Genomic DNA, 22,377 nt, shown 5'->3' with positions numbered 1-22,377 from the left:
ATTCAGTATTAATCTTTTATAGATAATAAATGACTCGGTTTTTCTCACCCAGGTCTCAGACTGCCTGGGAATGATCTACATCTCTTCCTCTAATCTACTTAATTCTGGAAAGGGCTGCTTCTGCTTCCAGAGCTCCAGTACAGTCTTGGGAGCTGTTGCTCTCCAGGGGTTGCAGGGAAGGCATGAAGATACAGATTTTGTCAGTCTCTCTTAATTTTGTAGAACTATAAATGGTAGAAACTAACTGTATCCTTTTTCATGCAAAGAAGGACCTGAATGCATGATAACTTAATTTACAAGACCCTTTAAAGAAGAAAGTTATTAAACCTCCAGTGTGTTTATTTGTTTACCAAGTGTAAAGTTAAAATGTGCAATACACTGATTTGAACCTCAAGAAGGTTGGAAGGGGAGCTCAGAAAAATCAAGTCCAGCATCTCTTTCACCAGACAGAAAAAACTGAAGATGCTGGCTTCATCTGCTCTTATGCTTCACAGTTCTTCTAGAAAAAAAAAAGCTGTATGTTATCCTGAGTTGGTTTTTTTTGCTATAATCTAAGATTTTACTACTTAAGGTGTTCTCCAGAGACATGGAGAAGAGATTCTTTCTTTCCTTTTTGGGACAGCCTTTTATGTATTTGAAAACAGCTTTATTCTCTTTCATCTCTACTTGAAATTAAGTAATTCCAGTTTGTTAGTCTGTCCTCAGAGGTCATACCTAAGAATGAATGTGGCATTAAAAAATCCCTTAGCTAAATAAAAGCTTTCAGTGTCTAAAGGGAATTTTTCTTACCAATGTTTTAGATGTGTAAATAAGCGGCATTCTGCTTCTGTACTTTCCCAGATTTTTGTCCATTCCTACATCTTTCACTTATGCTTGACTAGAATTCTGAAGTTAGTTGGACCCTAGCCCAGAAGAGCTTGATCTGTTAGAAGATTGAGTTCTCCTTTTAGTAGGAGTTTTCAGTTAAAAACTATCTCATTACAGTTAAAAACGATCTCATTACAGTTAAAATCAAGTTGTTCTGTTTATTTATGATGTATTTAATGCTCAGAAATGATGGAGCAAGATACCAACTGAAAATCATAGCAATTTATGGGTGAGATGAGAAACTATTTTTGTAAGAGCATGCACAAGAGGTTAAAAAGAATCTGCCAACTCAGCCTGTCTTTCCAGCTCAGTGAAAGAAATTCTGAACTGAAATCCACTGAACTGAAAGTGAAGTTGCAGAAGGTAAATTTCCCCTTGTGAGAGCATCTTGACTCTGCTGGAGCTTTTTGAGTATTTACATGTAACTGGGGCTTTAGACTTGTAACTGATGCTGGGTTTCATAGGAAACTCTTGTATTCTGGCGTTCTCCAGACCATTAGAAAGTTGAGCATTGCCTGAAGCTTAAGTACTTTGTGGCATGTTTCTCTTTAGGCTTTTCCCTTAAATCTGTGGAGTTAACGGGTCACATAGCAGCAGTGAGTGTTTCTGCAAGAGCAAGCTGTATGTTCCTCTTTCATTGTATGGAAGCACAGCCTACAGACTGAACATAATACCGTTTAAGGTTTTAACCTTTTCAGATTAAATTACCATAAGAAAGTTTCCCCAAGGCATTTTAATAATGACAACTTACATAGAACTTTTTGTCTTCTATTTCTATAGGCATTAACATTTTGGCTTTAATCAGTGTGGCTCAGACTTAAACCTTGCAGGTTTTCCTATAAGCTGTTTAGTTAGATGGACCTTCATAGCAATTCTTACTTGTTAATTATTTCCCTTCCCTTCAGTTTTCTATGCACATGTTCATAGCTTGTGCCAGGGTTTAAGTTTCTTTTCCTTTCTTCTTTTTCAATGAAAAAATGAAAAGGATTTGGTGGATTGTGAAGTAGAAAGGACTTAGTGTGTCTTATATACTGGGAGAAGATAGTATTGAAATAGCACCTCCTGAAAGCAATGACTTGAAGAGATTTCAGTTTCTTGCTCGTGATGATACATGCAATACACTTGGAAGGGTGAGAAATCTTCTGTCTATGTCCAGGAGCAGGAGTATTTTCAATAGTTAATGCAAAGACACTTTGTGATTGAAGAATGACTGCTGAAAAAGAAATAATCAGGCAAAAAAGGCAAGAAAATAATTACATTGACCCAAGGGTTGAGTTGTACAGAGGTGCTCAAAGGTATTGCAGAGGAGATGCTGGAAAGAGTGGAGGTGGGAAGGTTCCTGGTCTGCTTGTTGGCATCAAGATGTGATAAGATAGCATGAAAAAAGAACGAAAATGAGATCATGATAAGAAGGCAACTGGGGAAATTTACATAATGAAGTAAAAGGGGCAAACCAATTGCAATCAAGTGTCACATGTTTGTAGATACCTTCACACAAAGTGAGGACCAAAAACTCTTGCAGGTAAAGGCCATCAGACTTTTGGCTCAGTTGTGGATGCTGCTGTTTAAATTGATGGGAGTGAGAGGAAGGATGGAATAAAGGATCATATGTGAGTGGACTTTAGGTCCACAGACCAACCACCAGTGTCTTTTCCTTAGGTTTTTTTCTTTGTTATGTCCTAGTGTGAGCTGGTAATACTGGTGCTTGTGTGAGGGAGGGGAGGTGGGCGCTGGGCTGTGCATAGATGCAAATTGTGTGCTAGAGATCTGTGATATCTTAGAACATGAGAGAAGGAAGGGAGGGGCCATGGCAGCACCTTATTTAAGGTTATTTGCAGTATCATGGAGTTGTCTGGAAGAAAGAGAAAACTTCAGGAGTTCTAAATGAGTTAAGGAAAATACCAGCAATATAGAGATGACAGTAACAGGCAGGTAGGAATGAACCTCAGGAGGAAAAACTGTTGAGAATGGGATTACAGCATGATCTCCATCTTAGAGCAGTTAATTAACAAATCTTGGTTTAACTGCATCAGCTCTCCTGCAGCAATAGTGAGCATGATACACTAAGCTGTCCATCCTTTTTCTACACTTTCGTGAAGTAAAGTTCAACAGGACATTAGAAAAAAAGTTCTGTTTGTAGGTAAAGTACAGCTGATCTGTGTTAAGTGAAATTGTGTCCTATATGATTTTGGATTATCAAAATTTAACAGTCTAGCAGGTGGATACTTCAGCAGTTAACAGCACAACACCAAATCATTCTGTGTTTCTATACTTTTTTCATTAGTACTTTCTTCTATTTTAACTTGTGGTTAGGTTTTCATCCCTAGTAAACAATTTGTGTATGAGTTATTGGAGAGGAGGAAGAGGAAGATGTAGTTTCTCTCACTGGTTATTGTAGCTACGGCTAATAAATATGAAGCTACAAAATCAGTTCCAAAGCTAAATGCATCAGTGCTGTAAGATTATAGAATCAGGTCTACATGGTGCTAACCTAAGTGGTTTTCTTGAGAGTAAATTGTCAAGAAAATACAGAAAGCATCAATTGGAGATTACAGGCAAAACAGGGAAACTGTATCTGCTTGGGGCTGGGGGTGAAGAAAACAAAGCCACAAGATAACTGATAACGCCCCAAAGTGATGCATGAGAAACATATGCTGTGAATTGTACTTTGGGGAGTATGGGAGAATAATTTTGAATGGGACACATGAAAGCTGCTCCATCTGTTGCCTCTTCAACTAAGACAGTGCAATAAACATTAGGGTAGTCCATTTTACTAAGATGGAAAATAAGATGGATAAAGATATGTGGTAACACAAACATAGTAGGAAAGCTGTCTTAAGTGTGCTTGCCTAGGAGGGCAAATTCTTAACAGCTTTTCATCTGGTATTTGTGCAGAGGATTTTCTCAAAATGAGGTTGGACAATATAATCCTGCAATCAGTTCAGCAGTGGAAGTCGGGGTGCTTTATGATGGTGGGCAAGACATGACATAGGCAGGTGTGGAGCAACTTGATTAGGGAATTACCAAGATTGTAAAATGTCTGTTGTTGTTTAGCCTGGTTCTTCCAGGCTGGCAGTTTGAGAACCCCCTGTTCTGAAGGAGCCTCTTACTGCTGAAACAGCGACTGCAGCTCCTCTTCTTCCTGCTTCCCAATCAGTAATGTTGGTTTTTTTTCCCTTTGGAAGGCATAGGAAAATATTATTAATTTGGGGATTGTCAGACTGAACTGCAGTAATAATGGTGACTCTTTTATTGTGTGTATTAATCTACTGTATTCTGTTTTATGGTCGTGGAATAATAGAGCATAGTAAACGAGCATATAGCCTGACAACAGCCACACAATTGAATTTATTCAGTGCAGTTTTCTACCTGTCTCATCTGGGAGTTTTTAGTTTTCTTCTTGTGCTTAGCGTTTCTCTCATGCCAGCAAATACAGTCATATACCTGTAAAGAAATATCTGTTACTTCAGCTGTGTTTATGCACTGCATAAATAAAAACAGAAAAAAAGAAAGGGATTTTTGTCTATCTCCAAAATGTAGAATAATACCTACAAATTCAAATGCCTATAAAGCTACAAGAATTGCAATTCTGTTGTGTACTGTGTCTAGATAACACTGCTTATTGAAGTTACATTTTTGTAAGGAAAGCTGGAAAGACTATATATATATATAAAATATATTTCCTTTGCCTGTGCCTTTGGTTTCATAAATGATTTAAAACTAACCCTGTAATTTTAATACATTCTGTTGCATATATCAACTTGTTTGTTTTTTATTGTGGTGCCCCACTCTTACATGTTGCGTTTCAACCACAGGCTTTTGAATATTTGCAAAGTAAGTTATTAGCCGAACTTTACTTGTATGGAAAATAAGGTGCAGTATAGGCAATTCTCTCATTTCTACTAATGATAGCTTTCAGTGAGTCTGATTTGATGTTTTCATCTCATGCATTTGATGCAAAGTATACTTTCTTTGACACCTCCTACTTTTTTTTTAAAAAAAGAGAGGGATTTGCAGAAAAAAATACCATTGAGAACTTAATTGATGCTTAATAGAAAGAAAAAACATTGATTTTTGACCCTAATTAAAGAGCTTTAAAGCAAAACCTGGTGGATGATGAATTCCAGGAGTAAATATAAGTAACAGCAACTTAGACAACAGCTCAAAAACCAGGGATGGAGGAGGAGGGGAAATAGGCTTTGTCATGTGGGTCATGGGACAGACAAGAAGGTAAGCCAGGAAATAATCAAATGCCTTAGATGTCTTTATACTAATGGAAAAAAGGTAAGGGGTGAACAAGCAGAACTGGAAATTTTAGTGTACAGTCGAGATAGAGTTCAGTGTTCTAAAAGATCTGTCAGGATAACTTGTATAACTGGTATGTGTTAAAAAAGTAGCTTGTTTTGTACATAATATGCTTGCTTGTAGTTCTAGAATAAAGTAAAGAAATTAAAGGCACTGGAAAATCTGATTAAAATACATATACCATGTGTGCTGGTAGCTCTGCATGTGGGATTTCTGCTTCAGGGTTTGTTAGTAAGCCTGATCTTTCATGGACTGTAAAACCAACTACCTATCAGACCATCTTGTGAGTCTGAGTTTACCTGCTTAGTCCAAGTAGAGTCCTTGGTAAGGAAGAGAGATTCCCACACCTCAAAACTGTGTCTTCTGTAAAATTCTAAGTGCTTTACTCTACCAAATCAGCAAGCTCAAGTGAGCCAAGCTGCTTTAAGAGAACAAGTGGCATTATCCATGGCATAGAATTTGGATGATAATGTCTGCACAGTTAAAAATTTGAATAACAAATAGGAGATAAACATCAGCTGGGAAGGCATGATACAAGCAGGAGTCTGGCACTGACCATACTTCTGATGTCAAAGAGGAGATAATAGCTAGTGGGGAGACATAAATTAGCTTCAGTCAGATTGGGAAAAATCAGCTGAGGATATTAAAGAAATCTTTTGGTGATAGTGACTATGAAATGATCCTAAATGCATGTGCTGGGTTAATGGTTGGACTCAAAGGCCTTTTCCACCCTAAATGATTTCACGATTCTTTGCTTAGGAAGGAAAGAGAAAGAAAGGCAAACTGAAAGATGGAGATGTTGCTGACCTCAGATGATCTGTGAGTAAGATCTGATGAAGAGGAGTATAATGAAAAATGAAGGAATTGGCTGGAAAGAGCACTGAGGTCTCAAAGCGCTGTATTAAATGTCCAGTTCATTGAAACTAAGCTCCTCATCGCTCATGTGTTAAACACTAGGAGGAAGGTGGCAGAAAGAAAGTAGAGCAGCCACCTAAGGTGAAAGTGAAAGGGTAATGTAAAAATGAGGTCAAGACTGCAAGTTCAAGGTGTGTTTTACAAGAAATAACTCCTTACATCCGTTAGCAGAAAGAAGACAGTATCCACCAAGTCCTGGTCTGCTGTTCCTTGGGGAAAAAAACCTGATAGCAGCAGGAAAGCGAAAATGTCAATGCTCATGTATGTTGCCCTTTCTTAAAAAAGTCATTTTGCAGTCAGCTGACATCATAAAACTAGTGAGAAAGAGGTAAGATCAAAGAAAAACATAGCCCAGACCAAAAACCCCAATCAGATATCCAGTACAGAATAGGTGAGATGTTCTCAAACTGTTACCTATTGTCTTCAAAGGGCAGGTTATCCTTATCAGGATTGCTGAAAATTCAGAGTTGAAAGGACAATTTTTTTATTTAGTGCCTTGATCTAAGAAGGGATAAAAAAGGCATGGGGAATTAGAAGCATGTCAGTCAAAATTAAAAATGCCAGAAGAAATAATCAGACAAACTATTTGCAAGTAGCCAGGAGATAACAAAGAGGTGAAAAACAGCTAACATGGTATGACATGGTTTGGTTTTGATAAAGTTAATCTAACTTCTATTTAGAAGAGTCACAGGACGTGTGGATAAGGGATAACTATAAATGCCATCTTGACTGCAGGAAGGCTTTGCTTGCATGAGACTGGTGCAGACAGGCCATGTGCAAGGCAGAACTGTGTTTGGCTACATGGAATAAGAGAGTAGTAACTGTATTTAAATATCAGTACTTCACTTTCGCACTGACACAGCACATCATGTTGGTTTCATAGGGGTCTATCCTGTATTTTTCTTCTTTTCAGCCTGTTCCTTAATGCTGTCAGCTGACTGGAGGGAAGTGGTTATAAATTTTGGGTCCTGCTGGCTTCCTTGTAATGACCCTGGTGTTATCTGTGGGACAGAAGTTATAGGGCAGGAAGTACAAGGTTTGAATTGCAGGAAAGCAGGTAAAGGTTAGACAAGGAAGGAGAAAACTTCCCATTTTCAAGAATATTGAAGCACTGTAGTGGATTGCTTAGGGAGACAGTATTGATTGGTGCAAATCTTCAGGAATGCCTGGGCTTGTATCTCAGGGATGACAGATGTAGAGCTGATCCTGCTGTAGGTGAGGAAGTGGACTAGGTGACCTCTCCATCACTGTGAAACAGAACTGTGAGAGCTGGTGTAGAATACATTGCCCTTTTTTATGTTACATGTTTGGGGAAAATGTTTGCATGTCTTCTGTACTCTTCCCCACTTTGCCTTCGGGGACACAGATTCTTTTATGTCAGATTTGGAGTAATTTAGAATATATTGTATATGTTAGCACATATAGCAAGTATATTCCATTTAAAATACAGTCACCTGCTCCTGGTAGCAGTTGTGAATGGTTTTCAGCCACAGTTGTCTGTCCTTTATAATAGCTAAGTTGTTTGCAAACTGTTGTGGGCAGTCCACTATTACACCAAAATATTTGCTCTTAAGGCTTCTCTTTTCCTAGGGTTCAAGTAAATCCACAAATAGATCCGCTGGGAGTGCTTTGTAGCCAAAAATCACCTCTGTATTAGTGTGAGACAGTAGGAGGTCTCTAATCAATACCCAGGGTCCAGGCCTGTTTCTGTGGCACCAGTGGCGGGGGTTCCACCATAAACTCGGCTTTTGTCTGGCCTGATGCCCTAGAGCTGGCTTTTGTGCTCTCCTGGTGGGGCTGCAAGTCTGCCTTACAATTGCAGATAAAATCCAGGTTGCTACAAGACATTGCAAAATCAGGTATTGAGTTGCACAAGACTTGCCTGCTGTTTCTAATTCACCACTTCTGAAAAGGCCAGACCCTTGATTTACATCTGTGTACTTCACCTAGAGCTTTCCCAATAGGTGTTTCTCAGAGTGGGTTTTGTTTTGTTTTTTCCTTTTCTGCTTTCTGCCCCTTCCTTCATAAGATTAACCATGGTTGGGTAGAATTGTTAGAGCCAGTTTGTCTTCCTATGCAAATAAATAATTTACTAGAAACAATAATCGGTATTATAGTGTAGCCCAGGACTGTGTCTTAATTCCAGTGTTACACTTAGAAAGTCGTAACCAGCTGCAGTGCACTTTATCTTGTTGAGAAAGTACAGAACAAGCACCTCGATAACCAGATCAGATCTGTTGGTATGTACATAGGTGTGCACACATCCAACTGGGTCACTTCACTTTTGCCCTGTGGGTTATATTTTGCAGCTTTTTAAAGTGTGGAACTGTTCCATGCTTCACAGCCCTCATCTTTCATAAATATTCCCAGTTAGTTAAGGGTCCCGTGTGTCTGTTTTTCAGGAAGTTATTACCACTATGAGCAGCTGGGCAATTAGTAAGAAGGAAAGGCCTGTATTCCACATGTATATAGTGCCAAGAATTGGGGTGGTAATATACAGAAAGCAGCTATTGATTTGATCATTAATTTGCCTTTTAATAATTAGCCAGAATGCATTAAAAGGCAGGTAAATAAACTGTTTACTGTAAGTCATCCATAAGACGTAAATGCCTTGTCACAGGACAAAATAAAGCTCACTCCTCTACAAACAGCGCTACAAGCAATTTGTAAAGATGCTCTGGTTTTTCTTTCTGTGTGAATACAGCTGCTAATAAGTACTTGGAAAGAGGGCAATATTTCATCAGCTGAACAGCAGGCATTGTCAATTTTATTAGAAGTTAAATTCACCTTTTCTTTTTTTGTTGTGACCTGTGCCCCAAATGCAGTTTGGAAAACAAAAGAGAAAAATGCAGCTATTGGTGTAAGTATGTCTTTGCTGAAGCTTCTAGCAGTCTTTAACAGCTTTATCTTCACTGGCTCCATGCTTTTAAATGCAAATTGGGAGCTGGGGGTGGTGGGGACAGACAGCTTTAATCGATTATACTCCCTGCTAACCAACCTGTGGATTATTACAATATACAAATGAACATGTGTCTGTAAGCATATGAGGAACAAAGTTTGGAGTTTGCTGTCACTTGTGAGAATTTTTCAAACAGAGATGATTAAAAATATCTGGAGTTTAGCATTTTGTTTTCTCTTCTTAGACACTTAGAAGCTCTTACGTTTACTCCATGAGCAGTGGAAGTAGTGAAAACCCTATTGTTTAGATTTGTGCCCTTGGGTACCTGTGTCCTTAGGTATCCTGCAATGGCCTGAGCTCCCCTCTGTAGTGTCTGTACAACATAATTCCTGCCCCTTTCCCTGGCATGCAGCTCTTCCAGCTCTTAACTGCCCTACAGAGCCTTCTCCTTCCCTGCCTGTTTCCCAGCAGTGGGCTGGGGACAGTGGAGCTTCTGCTACACCTGATTTAGAGCTGGAAGAGGCAGCAGCATCAGGTTTCCACTTAGTGATTAGGATTGTTGCTAGGTCTCAGTGTGTGATTTTTAGGCAAAAATCCCGCTGCTTCTTATGTTGCTGGCAAAAATTACTACAACATTATGTAAATATAGTTGGCTTATTTACAGTCTCACTGTGCACTTCATTTTCCGTATTTGCTGATATAACATAAATGGAAATAAGTGTCTTAAAAATTACATTGTAAAGGGCTGTGATACATCATGTTGTGAACCTCATATAAGAAGGAAGATGCTTGTTTGCTTTTCTGAAAATTGAGATGAGTGCTTGGAGAATTATTTTGTTATACACTAGGTATTGTTAAACTCTTTGTATATAAATACATATACACAAAGACATCAGTCCAATATATATATATATATAGGCATATTCCTGATCAACATGCAGGATTTAGGAATGTGACAAATAGGTGGTGAATTTCCTCAAGGAATCTGGTGTAGAAACGTGGGAAAAAGCAAGAGGAGACTATGTGTGGAATAATGATGTTGTCTTCTTTTCTACAAACTTTTCTTTGGAAAGAACAGAGGTTTTAAGTTCATGATGCAGACCTCTGGGATGGTGCTTCTTTGGAATACAGGTTCCTGGAAATACTGAGGTATAATCTCATGGAAGAAGGTGTCTCAAAAAGCAGTTTGTTACAGCATTGTTACACTGTTTAGAAAAAGAAAGGTAAGAGCTCAGTAGTAGTAGTAAAGCAGATTTCCAAATATGTCATTTCTGTCATGAGATTTGAAGTGTGTCATGCTTTGCTAAAAGTATGCAGCTCTTGGAGTCTGACAAGTCAGGGGTAGTGGTTGTGTTTTTCTTTGGGTTTTTTTTTGCCTGCTGCTTCTGGCCTGCTTAGGAGGTGATTTTTATACACTTGTTCTGTGTGTGAATGCTGGCAGCTGGGTAGAGAAACGGAAGCCCTTTTAGGAATAAGCTATGCTCCCAGTTTCAATGGGGACATAGCTGAATTTTTTTATACCCCAGAGACAGTCAAATAGGAGGAACACACATTATGATTTCTGTTGCCCCTAGTGGGGCAATGGAATGAGTGGCTACTCATTAATTGTATTTAGCATGTATGTGCTTGCTTTATCTTTTTTTTTTTCCTTTTTTAAATAAGTATGTGCACTCCACTGTGACTCTTTGTGGACAATGCCGCTGTCTTTCTACTCTGTTCTGTTGTGTCTTTGTGTTTTTGTGGATCCAATCTAAAAATGTCAAGGACAACCATAAGCAGAACTTCAGCATAGCCTGTATGTATTCCTTCCATGTGTGGAAAATCATGTTTGCATGGGTTCAGTCAACTCAGTAGCAATCCTGAAGAATTCTGTGGGATGGCTCATTGTTCTGAGGTATTCTTTTTTGCTGCAGAGCATGTAAAATATCTTTGCTCTGCATAAGTAAGTCATTAGATTGCCATTAAAATGAATTCCATCATTTAAAATACCTAATTGTGCTGTTTTCTCTGGAGATTTTCTATTTTTACTGACTAGTTAACTGTTGTTTTTAATGATAACACTTTTATATCTGTATTAAATATAAAAGTTGTAAAGATAAAGCTGTTACCCTTTCAGAAGGTAAAGAAAATCAACTTCCAGTCTTCTGAGAGGCACTCTGCACGTTAAGCAATCTGTTAAAACAACCATAGATGAATCACCCTTGAGGGAAGTGCTTTAAAGACATTGTTAATTCTGTGTTGATTTATGTTATTTTCCTATGTAATCAAGAAATGGTAGGAGAGTGGAATTACAAAGTCATGTTATGGAGTAAACACAGACTCCTAGGATGGTGTAGGTTGGAAAAGACCTTTGAGGTTATCGACCCAGCATTGCGAAGTCCACCACTAAACCATGTCTTGGGAGAAGAGATTGACTTAGTGAGGGTTCACTTGGTGTCTCCATCCAGAGCAACAAAGATACTAGAGATGACTGGCCCCAATACTGAGCCCAGGGAATACCACTTGTGACCTTCCACCAGCTGGATTTTAACTCCCTTCCCCACCTCTCTTTAGACTGGACCATCCAGCCAGTTTGTCCAGGAGGGTGATGTGGGAAACACTGGCAGAGGCTTTACTAAAGTCTGGGTAAACAACAACCACAGCCTTCCCCTCATCCACTGCGTGGGTCACCCTGTCATGGAAGGAGATCAGGTTGGTCAGGCAGGACCTGCCTTTCCTAACCCCGTGCTGTCTGGGGCTGATCCCCTGGCTGTCACATAATGTGACTTCTGGCAAATTAGCACAGCACTTCCCGAAAAGTTTCACTGTTATGTTCTTTGGCATCGACTCTGAACTTGTGATGTAAAGTGTCTCGGAAGAACAGAATTTTATCAAACAGTTTCAAAGGGCACTTAAAGAGAAAGCCTGATCAATATCTTGTTAATGCCACACTTTCATTAGTGTTGCTGGAGGCTGGGAGAAGTCATTGTGCCTCATTTCTTATGTGCATATATTTTTCCTAGTGGAATTTAAATTATGTTAAGATTCAGAACTACAAGTATTGTGAAGTGGAAAGAAGCAGAGCACAGGGAGACAAGAGGCTGTGGAATAGTATTTTGTGGAGCAGCTTCAATATGCTAGGACTCTTCTGCCTGGGAAAAAGTAGCTCAGAGAGGCTGTGGTACAAATGGCATAGATAGTGGGAATATGACATTACTGCTTACTGTCTCTTCCAGTCAGAAGTTGAAGGACATCAAATGGAACAAGGAGTCTTTGGTTTTTAAACTACAAAAAGAGGGGTTATTTGATGCCGCGTGTAGCTAAGCTGCAGACGGCTTTGCTGTTGTGGATGCCAGAGCCTTACATCAGTTCATGCAAGACTTGGACAAACCTGTGGAAGTGTGGTCCCTTAAGGGATGTTAAATGCAAAGACTGAATCTCTGGTTCAGAAAGTCCCTGGAATCAGTGATTGCTGAGAATACTGGGAAAATTTGGTCTTCTGGTGCTTGCCCAGTTCTTACATTATTCCTTAGACATCTGCTTCCAACCCTTTTTTAGAGGCAGAGTGATTTGGGAATCTTTCCCAGATGCAACTGATCGCTCTTCTTGGTGGTGTTCCCAACAGGTAAAAACTGACACAAGAATGCTTCTGGATGCTCCTAAGGTATTTTGTAGGCATTTTGTTAGGGTCACACAGATTTGAAGTGAGATTTTAATTTAAGATACCATTACCATTTCTTCATATCTTGTAGTAGCATTCATTCTCAAAAAGTAATTTCATACAGAGAACTGTGTGAGAAGAAAATTAATTTTGATAGGGAAAGAAATGTTGCAGGAAAAATGCTTTGACACAAATAGCTGAGGGGGCAAGGCATCATTGTGGTGGGGGAAGGGGTGGAAAATGTGGTGATTTCCAACCGCCTCCTTTCATTGTGGGATTGGCATCACTTGGGAAAGTAATTTTAACCTCATGGCTACTTTAATTTCCTGTTCTGTAAATTGGTAGCTGCTTAACTTCCCAGCTTAGTGAACAGTGATTTCAGTTGGACTTCAGACGTCCTCTGAAGGAGTACCTAGTTGGGGAACTACCAAAGAGTTGTCAGAAGTCTTGTGCTTCTGGAAAAAAAAAAAAGGTGCTGGGGGTGGAAGGCTGTGTTTTAAAATCCATGTAACACCGAACACTTTCAGATCACAAGTATTCTGTACTTCATTTTTATATCTCTGAGAAAATTTCCTCCTAGTCTGTTCTGCTAGTTTCTGCTGTTATTGCCAGACATGAAATTGTACCACTATTTCCATTTTGCACTTTTCTCAGTCAGAAAACAACAAACCTCCCCCTAACAAGGCTTATGAATAATTTCTGAAGTGGGTTAAATTCTTGCATTAACAGGCAAGATTTGCCTATATTCCCCTTTGAATGCTTGGTAGGTGATAATGTGTTGACCAAAGTCTTCTGAAGGTAAATTTGTTCAGTAAAATAAATGAAAAAGGTTATTATGGTCTTGAGTAAAACAAAAACTACTTATGATGTGCATGCCTTCTGGACATGTGCAAACAGCAATTTTACAAGAGAGTAAACTGTCAGTTATGTATTTTTGTCACCTCGTTTCGTTTTCCGAATCCGTGTACTATAAAGTCAAAGTTTACTTGCCAAGTGTATTTAAAGATAATTTAGTCAGTGCAACTTACAGACCTAAATCACTATGAAGTTTCCCAGAAAAATAGTAGTGGTGTGTGGAAATACTGAACAGATGCATGATGGTTATGTAGTACTATTTAAAGATACATGTAAATGCAGTTAGGTATATTTTTAAGAAACACCCTTAAAGAGAGCAACAGTAGATGCAAATTTGAAATTTTTAGCCACACAATCAGATGTGTTGTTAGAGCTGCATCCCGAGGATGCAGATAATCCTCTCCCAGTAATAGGAGCTTGGCAACTTCAATATAAATAAAAGCTAATACATCAAAGTCACTACCAAATGCCTCAGTCTGCTACTAATTTGCATTTTATTTGTGAAGGTATGGCAGAAATTCTGTTCTTTGTAATACTGTTATTCATTCAGACTTGAACTCTTTGAGCTTTGATATTTCATTTGTCTTTTAGATTTTTGTTTCATGACCAACTGTTGTTCGCTATTAGTTTCTGATAAGCAATAGCAACAGCTTTGGCAGAGACAACAGTAGTGAAGTTCTTAACCTTTAGGCCAAGTAGCTTCTTAGTGAAGCAACGTTTTTCCAAGTCTGCTAATTAGCCTTGAACACTGTTACATAATTTTAAAGTATTGTTATACTTAGAAGTTAATGAAAAAGTAGTGGTGCCTAAACAAGAATTACATCACTACCTGTTCAAAGTGTTTCTGTTAGTTTAGTCTACTTCGATGTTTTCCATGGTAACTATTTTTAAAAAGTAACTTTGCATTTTAAGTTGATCATAGCTTCATCTTGGATGCCCTATATGACAGTCAATGTATTGTTAAAAGCTTTTAAAATGCTGATTTTGTGTCATGTTCCTTCCAGGTGCATTCTGCTCCCTCTCTTGGGAATGAAGCCCCCTCAGCAGAGCCTCTTCATGCTGGTGGATTCGGTGGACGAGGGCTGTAACGTTGCCGAGGGTGAACAGACTTCCACGAGTTTATCTGGGACAATAGCAGACATTTTAGCCAGCCACTTCGAGTTCTTCCCTCCCTGGCTGCTCCTCCTGTGTTCTGCCCGCAAGCAGAGTAAAGCTGTTACAAAAATGTTTACAGGTGAGCACAGAGTACAGGAATTGTTTGGGAGCTGTACCTAGGACGTTGTATTTATCAGGCCCTGGGGGATGGTGGAAAGCACTGCTGCATGCTTAGTTCTGAAAAATGACAATAGCAAAAATGGCAATTCTAAAAAACACACATCCCAGTTTACCCAGGACTATGGAAAGCTTCAATCAGCCAAGCATTTTAGAGTTAAATTATATCTTTGCAAACACCCATGTTCTCCACAGTGTTCTTGCTTTGCTCGTTTTATAAAGCTTAAAACAGTGTAGCTGATGTGTAAGTGTAGAAGTATTTCAGCTGCATACACCCATTCCTTACAACCTCAGGTTTTCCTTTCATCTCCCATTAAAATCTCTCCCCGTGTTTGCAGAAAGTGGGTAATAATCTCTGAAGGTGAAATTGGAGAGAGGAACAATGTAGATGTGAATTCTTGGACTGTGCTTTTGGCAAAGGTTGCACAGTAAAAAAAATTTTTACAGCTTCTTCATCCAGGCTTTACTGTGTCATGAGAACATTTCTTCACTGTAACGGTATTGTTACTGGAAGTTCTCTGAAATTTAATAAAAGGCAATATCTGGACTGGATTCCAGGCCTATGTATAAAGCCTGTGTGTATAAAGGACACAATTAGGACAAAAATGTGATTATAGAACTTAGACCCATAGGCTTGCTCGTTTCCACAGTGGCAAAAGGTCAATGGGATAATTGCATTTTGGAATGAAGTACTGTATTAATCAGTGGCAGACACGAAGACTGGTATTTGGGAGTATGTGAGAACTAAAAGAAACTTTGGGGTAGCTTCACAGGGTTCCTTTAGGCATTTATATGGGAATAGTTTTGTCAAAGCTTGGCTGATTATATACCTTGTCATTGCCAAAAAAACAGACAAATCTTTTTCACAACAGTTCTATTTCCTTTCCATTAAATCATACAGTATTTCAGACTAGTCCTAAAAAATTGCTCTTGTCTTCTAAGTATATTTCCAGATGGAATTCCTGACAGGAATCAGCAGAAGTAATGGATATGCCTTTAAAATAAATTTAATTCCAGTGAGTTAATTTTTCATTTCCACAGAGTATGACTTGATAAATAGCATAAAGGAAATTAGTGTGTGATACTATAATCCCATCTTCACTGTGGAAAAGGTAGAGCAAAGAAAGAATTGGTTACAAACTGAGAAGAAATTTTAGGGTCTATTCAGAGGAAGTGGTGGTTTAGCCACTATGAAAGGAAAATGTGACATTACAGCCAATGTGATGGCTGCCCTTTTAATACACTGTTGGAGGATTTCCCTGTTACCAGCCAATACTCAAGTTTGCAGAAGGTGTAGTGAGGATATGAGGAGCATGGCTGAAGCTTCTGTTAACTTCAAAAACGATGCAACTTTGTTGCAACTTTGTAAAACTGCAAATAATATGGATTTCTTTTTGGGTTCTGGCCTGAAAAGGATTGACTGACATTAACTCTTCTACTGGGGCAAACTCTTCTCCTCCTTTGTGGTATTTGAATGTTTACTTTTAGCTGAGCCGATTTTTACAGCTATTTATTTTCAGCTGGTGGGCAGGCAGAATTGAAGATCAACAATAAGTATTTGGACCAAATAAAAATCAGTTGCACTGTAACTTGGTAAGAGAGATTGGGATCCTTTTAGGATGGATTAAGAAAATGTGTCCCATCTGTAGTTGTTTCTGTTAAAAAAGTTTTGGAGTATGGTATGAAATATACATTAAGCAATATTAATTTGTTTGCAGTGAGTTTATATCTGTTTTCACTTAAAATTTTCATGCAGTGAAAACTTCCTCCGGATTTGTCTGACAGATAGGTTTAGCTCTCATTTCAGCAAAGTGTACCCAATGACTGGAAGCAGTATTGCTGCAGTGGCCTTATCCTGAGGATGCTCTTTTTTGGGTGTGCAGTACAGATGGGAGTTCTGCAAGCAGCTCCCAAGCCAAAACTAGTGATGACATGGAAGAGAGAGTCCAGTCTTTCTCACCCACTGTCATCCTGACGCTGCCAGTGGTGAATATCATCCCTAGCACGCTTAAGAATGAGAAAAGGAGGAGGGGTGTTTACTCTGATCCTCTTTGCTCTGTCACTTCTGGTGGCGACTTATTTATGAAAACTGAATAGTTGTGCCTGCATCTGCTGCAGCGTGTGCTCTGGGCCCTTCTGTAATTCCCAGATTCTGTAGTAGCACAATGTGCTACGGATTTTTTGCCCTTACTCAGATTCTCAGCTTTCATTAATTTAAAAAAAAAAGTAAAAAAAAAAAAAAAGCTTTGCCTCTCATGGCTACAGAGACAACCTCAAAAATATGAACCAAATGTGAGATGATGCCTGGCTGAGTCTGTGGTCGCCCTCCACAGTGAGCAAATGCCAGATGAGTTAGGAAAGGAGGGGGACAGATAACTGCCTTCTCTTCATGTGCTCTGTCACCAACTGCCATGTGCTGCCTGCTTTCTTTTCCTAATGGCTTTTCTCCTAAATTTAACAGTGCTGTCCTGCACCCATAGTTATTCACAGCTGTCTCCTACATCATCATTTGTTACCATTTGACTCCAAGTATGGGCACTCAAGCAGCTGCATCAACACAGCCTTTCCAATGTGAAAGTGGCACAGAATATAGAGTTTATTTTTCTGTTGTTGTTTTTTAGCTAATGAACTTACTCTAATGATTCTTCTAAAATGAGACTAAGTCTTGAAAGCATAGGAGTCATGCTTACAAAACTAATTTCCTGGCTTGAGAAATCCATCATATTAGTTGGAAAACTTGAGGCATTTCAAAAGCGGGCAATTTTACATAGGTAATTTGGAGTGAACAGCAGATAATTTCTCATTAGCAGTATAAAGGTCGGTGGACAAAAGTGCATATGTACAAATGTTTTAAGGCAGCTTTTTTAATAGGAGTTTACCTAATTTCTTCTTTTTTTGCTAGACACATAAATCAAGTATGTGTGACATCTGGATGATTATACCCCTCAATTAAACACTGGCATTCTTCCAAAGAATTCCTTCACATGCATGAGGCATGAGTGCACCAGTGCAGCACAGCCTGTGCAGATGTCATGTCTTAGGGAGCCATAGTTCTCATAAAGTTAGTGGCAAATACCAAAAAGATGCTGGAAACTTCAATAAAAAGAACCAAAAGTGGAGGTGAAAGGGTTCAGTTTAGCCTCAGAGGCATCTTAAGTGCCATTCACCCACTTGTCCATAGGCAGAAACAGACAATGTCATCCATTTTACACCCATCCTTTTATTTGTCATTCAGTTCCAGAGAGGTACTATTAAGAGCTAGTATTTATCCAAATTTATTCTTGATTGGAAATCTTGGGAACATGCCTTTCTCATGTTTCTGCTATTGACTGGTCTGAATAGATGTTGAGGGTTGTTTTCCTTACAGCCTTTCCAAAAAAATTTTAAAAATAAGCAAAAATGCAAAAACCTTAGAGAAATACAGTAAAAAATCACAACCCATCTTCTCTCAAAAACCTCACTGTTTGGTGATTAAATCTACTCAGGTAGCTCTATTGCTGAATCCCTAAATGAAATCAGTTGCCAGATTTGGAGCTGAACCTTTCTCATTAGCTGCCATTCCAGAAAATAAATGGCATGAGACTACTTCAGGAGGGATTTCTTCCAAAATAAAAAAATCTGAGTTGTCCTCTAATTTTTCATTGTAGGTTGGAATTTATTTGGGTGACTTCATGTTTCTTTGAAGTTTTCATGGGTGTTGGATTTTTACTATAAAAGATAAACTATATATATTTATGTGGTTGTAAAATTCACTTTTATAATATTGAAGCTTTGAAAAAGTTTATTTCTTGTTTAGGTTTGGGGTTTGGAAAGAAAAATTATTTAGACTGCTTGGGAAATATATAGGGAGCTTTTAATTACTATGTCTTTTCTTTTCACTACCGCTTTGAAAACACCTTACTAGGGAACTTCATATTTCCTTGTAAAAAGCTGTGTGTGAACTCGGAACTTAGTTGCCCTGTAATTAAAGAGGGAAGACAAAATTGTTTTAAATGGACTATTACCTGTAGATCTAATTAAATAAACTTCTGTGCAGTGACACGGACCAGTGAGAGCAGCATACTTCAGCCTCAGTGTCTCATAGCACCTGCAGAAGAGGCAGAGAAATTTGTAATGCACAATATACTGCAAATTGCACTAAAAGCTGAGTGTGCTGCCTGAGTATCCAGGTGCCCTTTACTCTGCTGGATAAGTTATTCTTTTTGAGCAGGTGTGCATAAATGGAAATACCTAAGAAGTACCTAATTCAATACATATTTAGATCAGCAGTGTAAATTATTAATACCGAATTACTGCCATGTTTGTAATCATTTGGATTACTCTAAAGCTAACAATTCAGTTAAATACATTAAAATGTATTTAAAACTTCTGTTATGTACTTATGTAAATCCATTTAAAGATATGAAAGTGGAAGGATATTTTTAACTATTGAAGCTTGCTAGTTAATAGCTTTTTTACTATTGAAGTATGAAAAGGTTGACATGCTATAAAAGTATTTATGACCAAGATACTTTTTTTTCCCCTTTTGAATGACCCTAGATCTTGCCAAGGAATACATTTGGAACAGATTTGTTTACAGAACTGCCAGAAGTGTAATAAATCAGAACAATCCATATTGGAGCTCCCGTTGGGTTGAAAGTGATGTGTTGTAAGAAAAATTTTAACAATGCAAAAAGCAGGGTCGTGGGACTGCAAGTTCTGTCTACTGTAACTTCTGTTTTGCTGAGCTTAAAGTAGTTCATGGGAATGCATCTGAAACAAAATGAGCTTTCTCTTAATATTTTGGTGCTTCTTGTCCATGAAAGTGACTTATTGTATGGGTTGAAAAGCAAGTTTGCAGGATCTTTGTTTGGAGATGTAAAATGACCTCATTTAGACAGATATTTGGGGAAAAAAAATGCGGCTTTGTTTTCCTTCTTCAATCTAGCAACAAAAATCACAGACTTAAAAAAATACAGTTCTATCTATAAGGCCTCTTTTGAATTACTTGCTTATTATAGTATGGCCTGGTGCAGTGGTTAAAATTAACATCCTGTTTATGTCCAAAAAGCTGTTACAATGGCAGTTTGTTAATCCCAGCCCTTAAAGAATGTTTCATCCCTGCGATATGTGGACGTCTGCATGAGTGTAGTGTGCTCCTTGTTATCCCAGCTTATTTTCAGATACAATATATAGGGTCTCATTAACAAGGAATGTATGGAAATACTGCTGAAAAGAAAAAAAGGAAAGAAAAAAAAGCAATTTTTGGCTTCCATAAACATGCAGCCAATCAAATAGCTTAAAACTGCTCTGAAGCCTTCTGAAATTTATTTACTTGTCTGAAGTGCTTAGATATTTGGTGTATCTCAGGTAAATACAGATCAGGGTAATATTTTTAGCCAGAATATGGAGCAAAGTAATCAGAGCATCGTAGAATGCTTTGTGTTGGTAGAGACCTTAAAGACCATCTTGTTCCAACCCCCTGCCATGGGCAAGGACACCTTCCACCATCCCAGGTTCCTCAGAGCCCCATCCAGCCTGGCCTTGAACACTTCCAGGAACGGAGCATCCATTGGGCACTGATACCTCATATAAAAAAAAACACCAAACACACAAACCCTTTCTTTTTTTGCTTTTTTATTTGGAGCTCTTATGGTTTGGGTTTTTTTGCTATCACATCCATAATTATTTTGTTCATTTTGCCACCCATTTTGGGAAGCAAAATGAAAATTGTTTTTCAAAGAACACTTGCAAGGCAAGCAAGAGTCTTTTGGTTTTGAAGCAGAGATACAGAGACTGAGGCGCTTAAACAGTTACCACTCTGCAAGTTTTCCTGGGAAGGCTGGGAGTCAGGGGAGGTGAAGTGTAGTCCTTAGTCAGGCAACACTGAACATCAGCTGAAATCTCAGGATTGCTGTTGTGCCAGTCCATTGGGGATTTTCTCATGGCAGGGAAAAGAAATCCACTACTGAGAAAACACTTGAGCGATGTAAAAATAAATATAGGTTGCGTTGGCAGGTATATATCAGAAGGAAGGATGTGGGCACGGGATTCATGTGAGAGTTTGGGGGTTTTGTGAGCAGGGTCACTTAGGTCAAAAGACATAGAGAATGAGTTTGCAGAGCTCTTTGCCTGTTCTTGTTCAGCCAAGTGATAGAGACAGATCTGTACGAGGAGAAGCAGAGCAGTTCAGAGGAAGGTGAGTGAACGGGGTGGTTGTATTTGCTCCAAGTTGAGCAAAACAGAGCTGTTCCCTCTGCACACATGAGCCAAGCAAAGGGACACTTGTCTCTAATTACAACTGCTTGTGTGCGTGTGACTGTGAGTCCATGCACCAAGCAGTGCTCTGGTTTTGGTGTTACTTTTTCACTTCTGTATCTTCTGAAGGATCCTGACCTAGAAACAGCCTTTCACTTCAAGCGGGAGCTTGGGATCTGCAGAATCACAGGGCACTGTCTGTTCTTACTCAGCAAAGTTTTTTATTTGGGTTATGTGCAAGAATTAAGGGCTTCACAAAGTTACATACAGAATGTTTTAATAAAATGCATAGTAAATCAGTGAATTACGCCATCCTACAGGTCAGGTTAGGACATTACTTGAATTTGTGGCGCATTATGGTGAATAAAGCTGATTCTGTGTTTCCTTTTAGAGAAAAAAAAAAAAAAAGACGCCTCTGGAATGGAGAAAGATTATTTTCTTCCTCCTGGCATTCTCATTCAAAAATCTTCAAGTAGTCAATCTTACTTATCTAGTCTTACCCTCTCAACTGACTGTGCAAAAGTGTCCTCTCCAGTGATTTTGTGGAGAAGCATGATTTTGTTTTAGGTATTCTTTTGGTTTAGTCCTGTTTGTAGTGCTTCCCAAATTACTAAGGGAAGCAGAATATTTTAGTAACAGTTCCATAGTTGGCCTCTCAGTTCTGATCTGTCATGTTTGTACAGTGCTTATGTAGACTAAACAATTAAGAGAATGATCTTAATGGGACATTCAGAACCACTGCTAAAGCCACTGGGGAACAAAAACCACAGCTCTGTTATCAGCCTGAACTTGCTGTCAGAACAAGCTCACAGACTGAGCAGCTCAATCCACAGACTGTTTAAATACAATAAAAACATAGTTCTAGAAGCACCATCCTTCACAGGCTCACTTAAAATGATTTGTTCCTTGGAGATGGGGCCAGAATTGAATTGAACACATTGATCTATGGTTGCTTTTCCTTCGGTATAATTTAGAGTTTAGTAACTTTGCTTTGCTTTGAAGAGTGGAGCTGGTTTTGTTTCTGACTAGCTGAGCTGGCTGTAAAGACAGGATTACAACCTGTCCCTGGAGAAGCAAGGTGCCATTCTGGCCTGAAACACAGTCACTGAAGCTGCTGTGTCTGTGACCTCTGTGGTTTTCCTGTAACTTCCGCAAGATCAGTGTTCAAGCAATGCAGTGTGTCGTTAATCAGAGAGGGTAGGTCCTCATCAGGTGCTTACCTTGGCCCTACCAGAGCAAATGTTTGAAATGGCAGAGGCAGCCCTGTATCCACACAGCTCTGCCTTCGCTCAGCCCCATTTCTGAGAGTCTTCCAGGCCGCTGAGGCGGGGCAGGGAACTTCCTCACGCGTGCTGCTAGGAAGTGTCCTTTTGCTTGAGTGGGAAGG

General features: G+C 38.9%; 1 protein-coding gene across 1 annotated transcript in view; it reads left to right on the top strand.

Annotated features, from left to right (window-relative positions):
* ANKRD50 (ankyrin repeat domain containing 50) overlaps positions 1-22,377 on the top strand; it is a 39,615-nt gene that overhangs the window by 7,690 nt on the left and 9,548 nt on the right. Inside the window, exon 3 of the mRNA XM_082281223.1 lies at positions 14,486-14,715. Coding sequence (XP_082137349.1) covers positions 14,486-14,715 — 230 coding nt within the window. The remainder of the gene's footprint in view (positions 1-14,485; positions 14,716-22,377) is intronic.

This window comes from Coloeus monedula, assembly GCF_965178545.1.
Source record: "Coloeus monedula genome assembly, chromosome: 5".
In the NCBI taxonomy this organism is placed as follows: Eukaryota; Metazoa; Chordata; class Aves; order Passeriformes; family Corvidae; genus Coloeus; species Coloeus monedula.
This window is presented reverse-complemented; position numbering and strand designations above follow the sequence as displayed.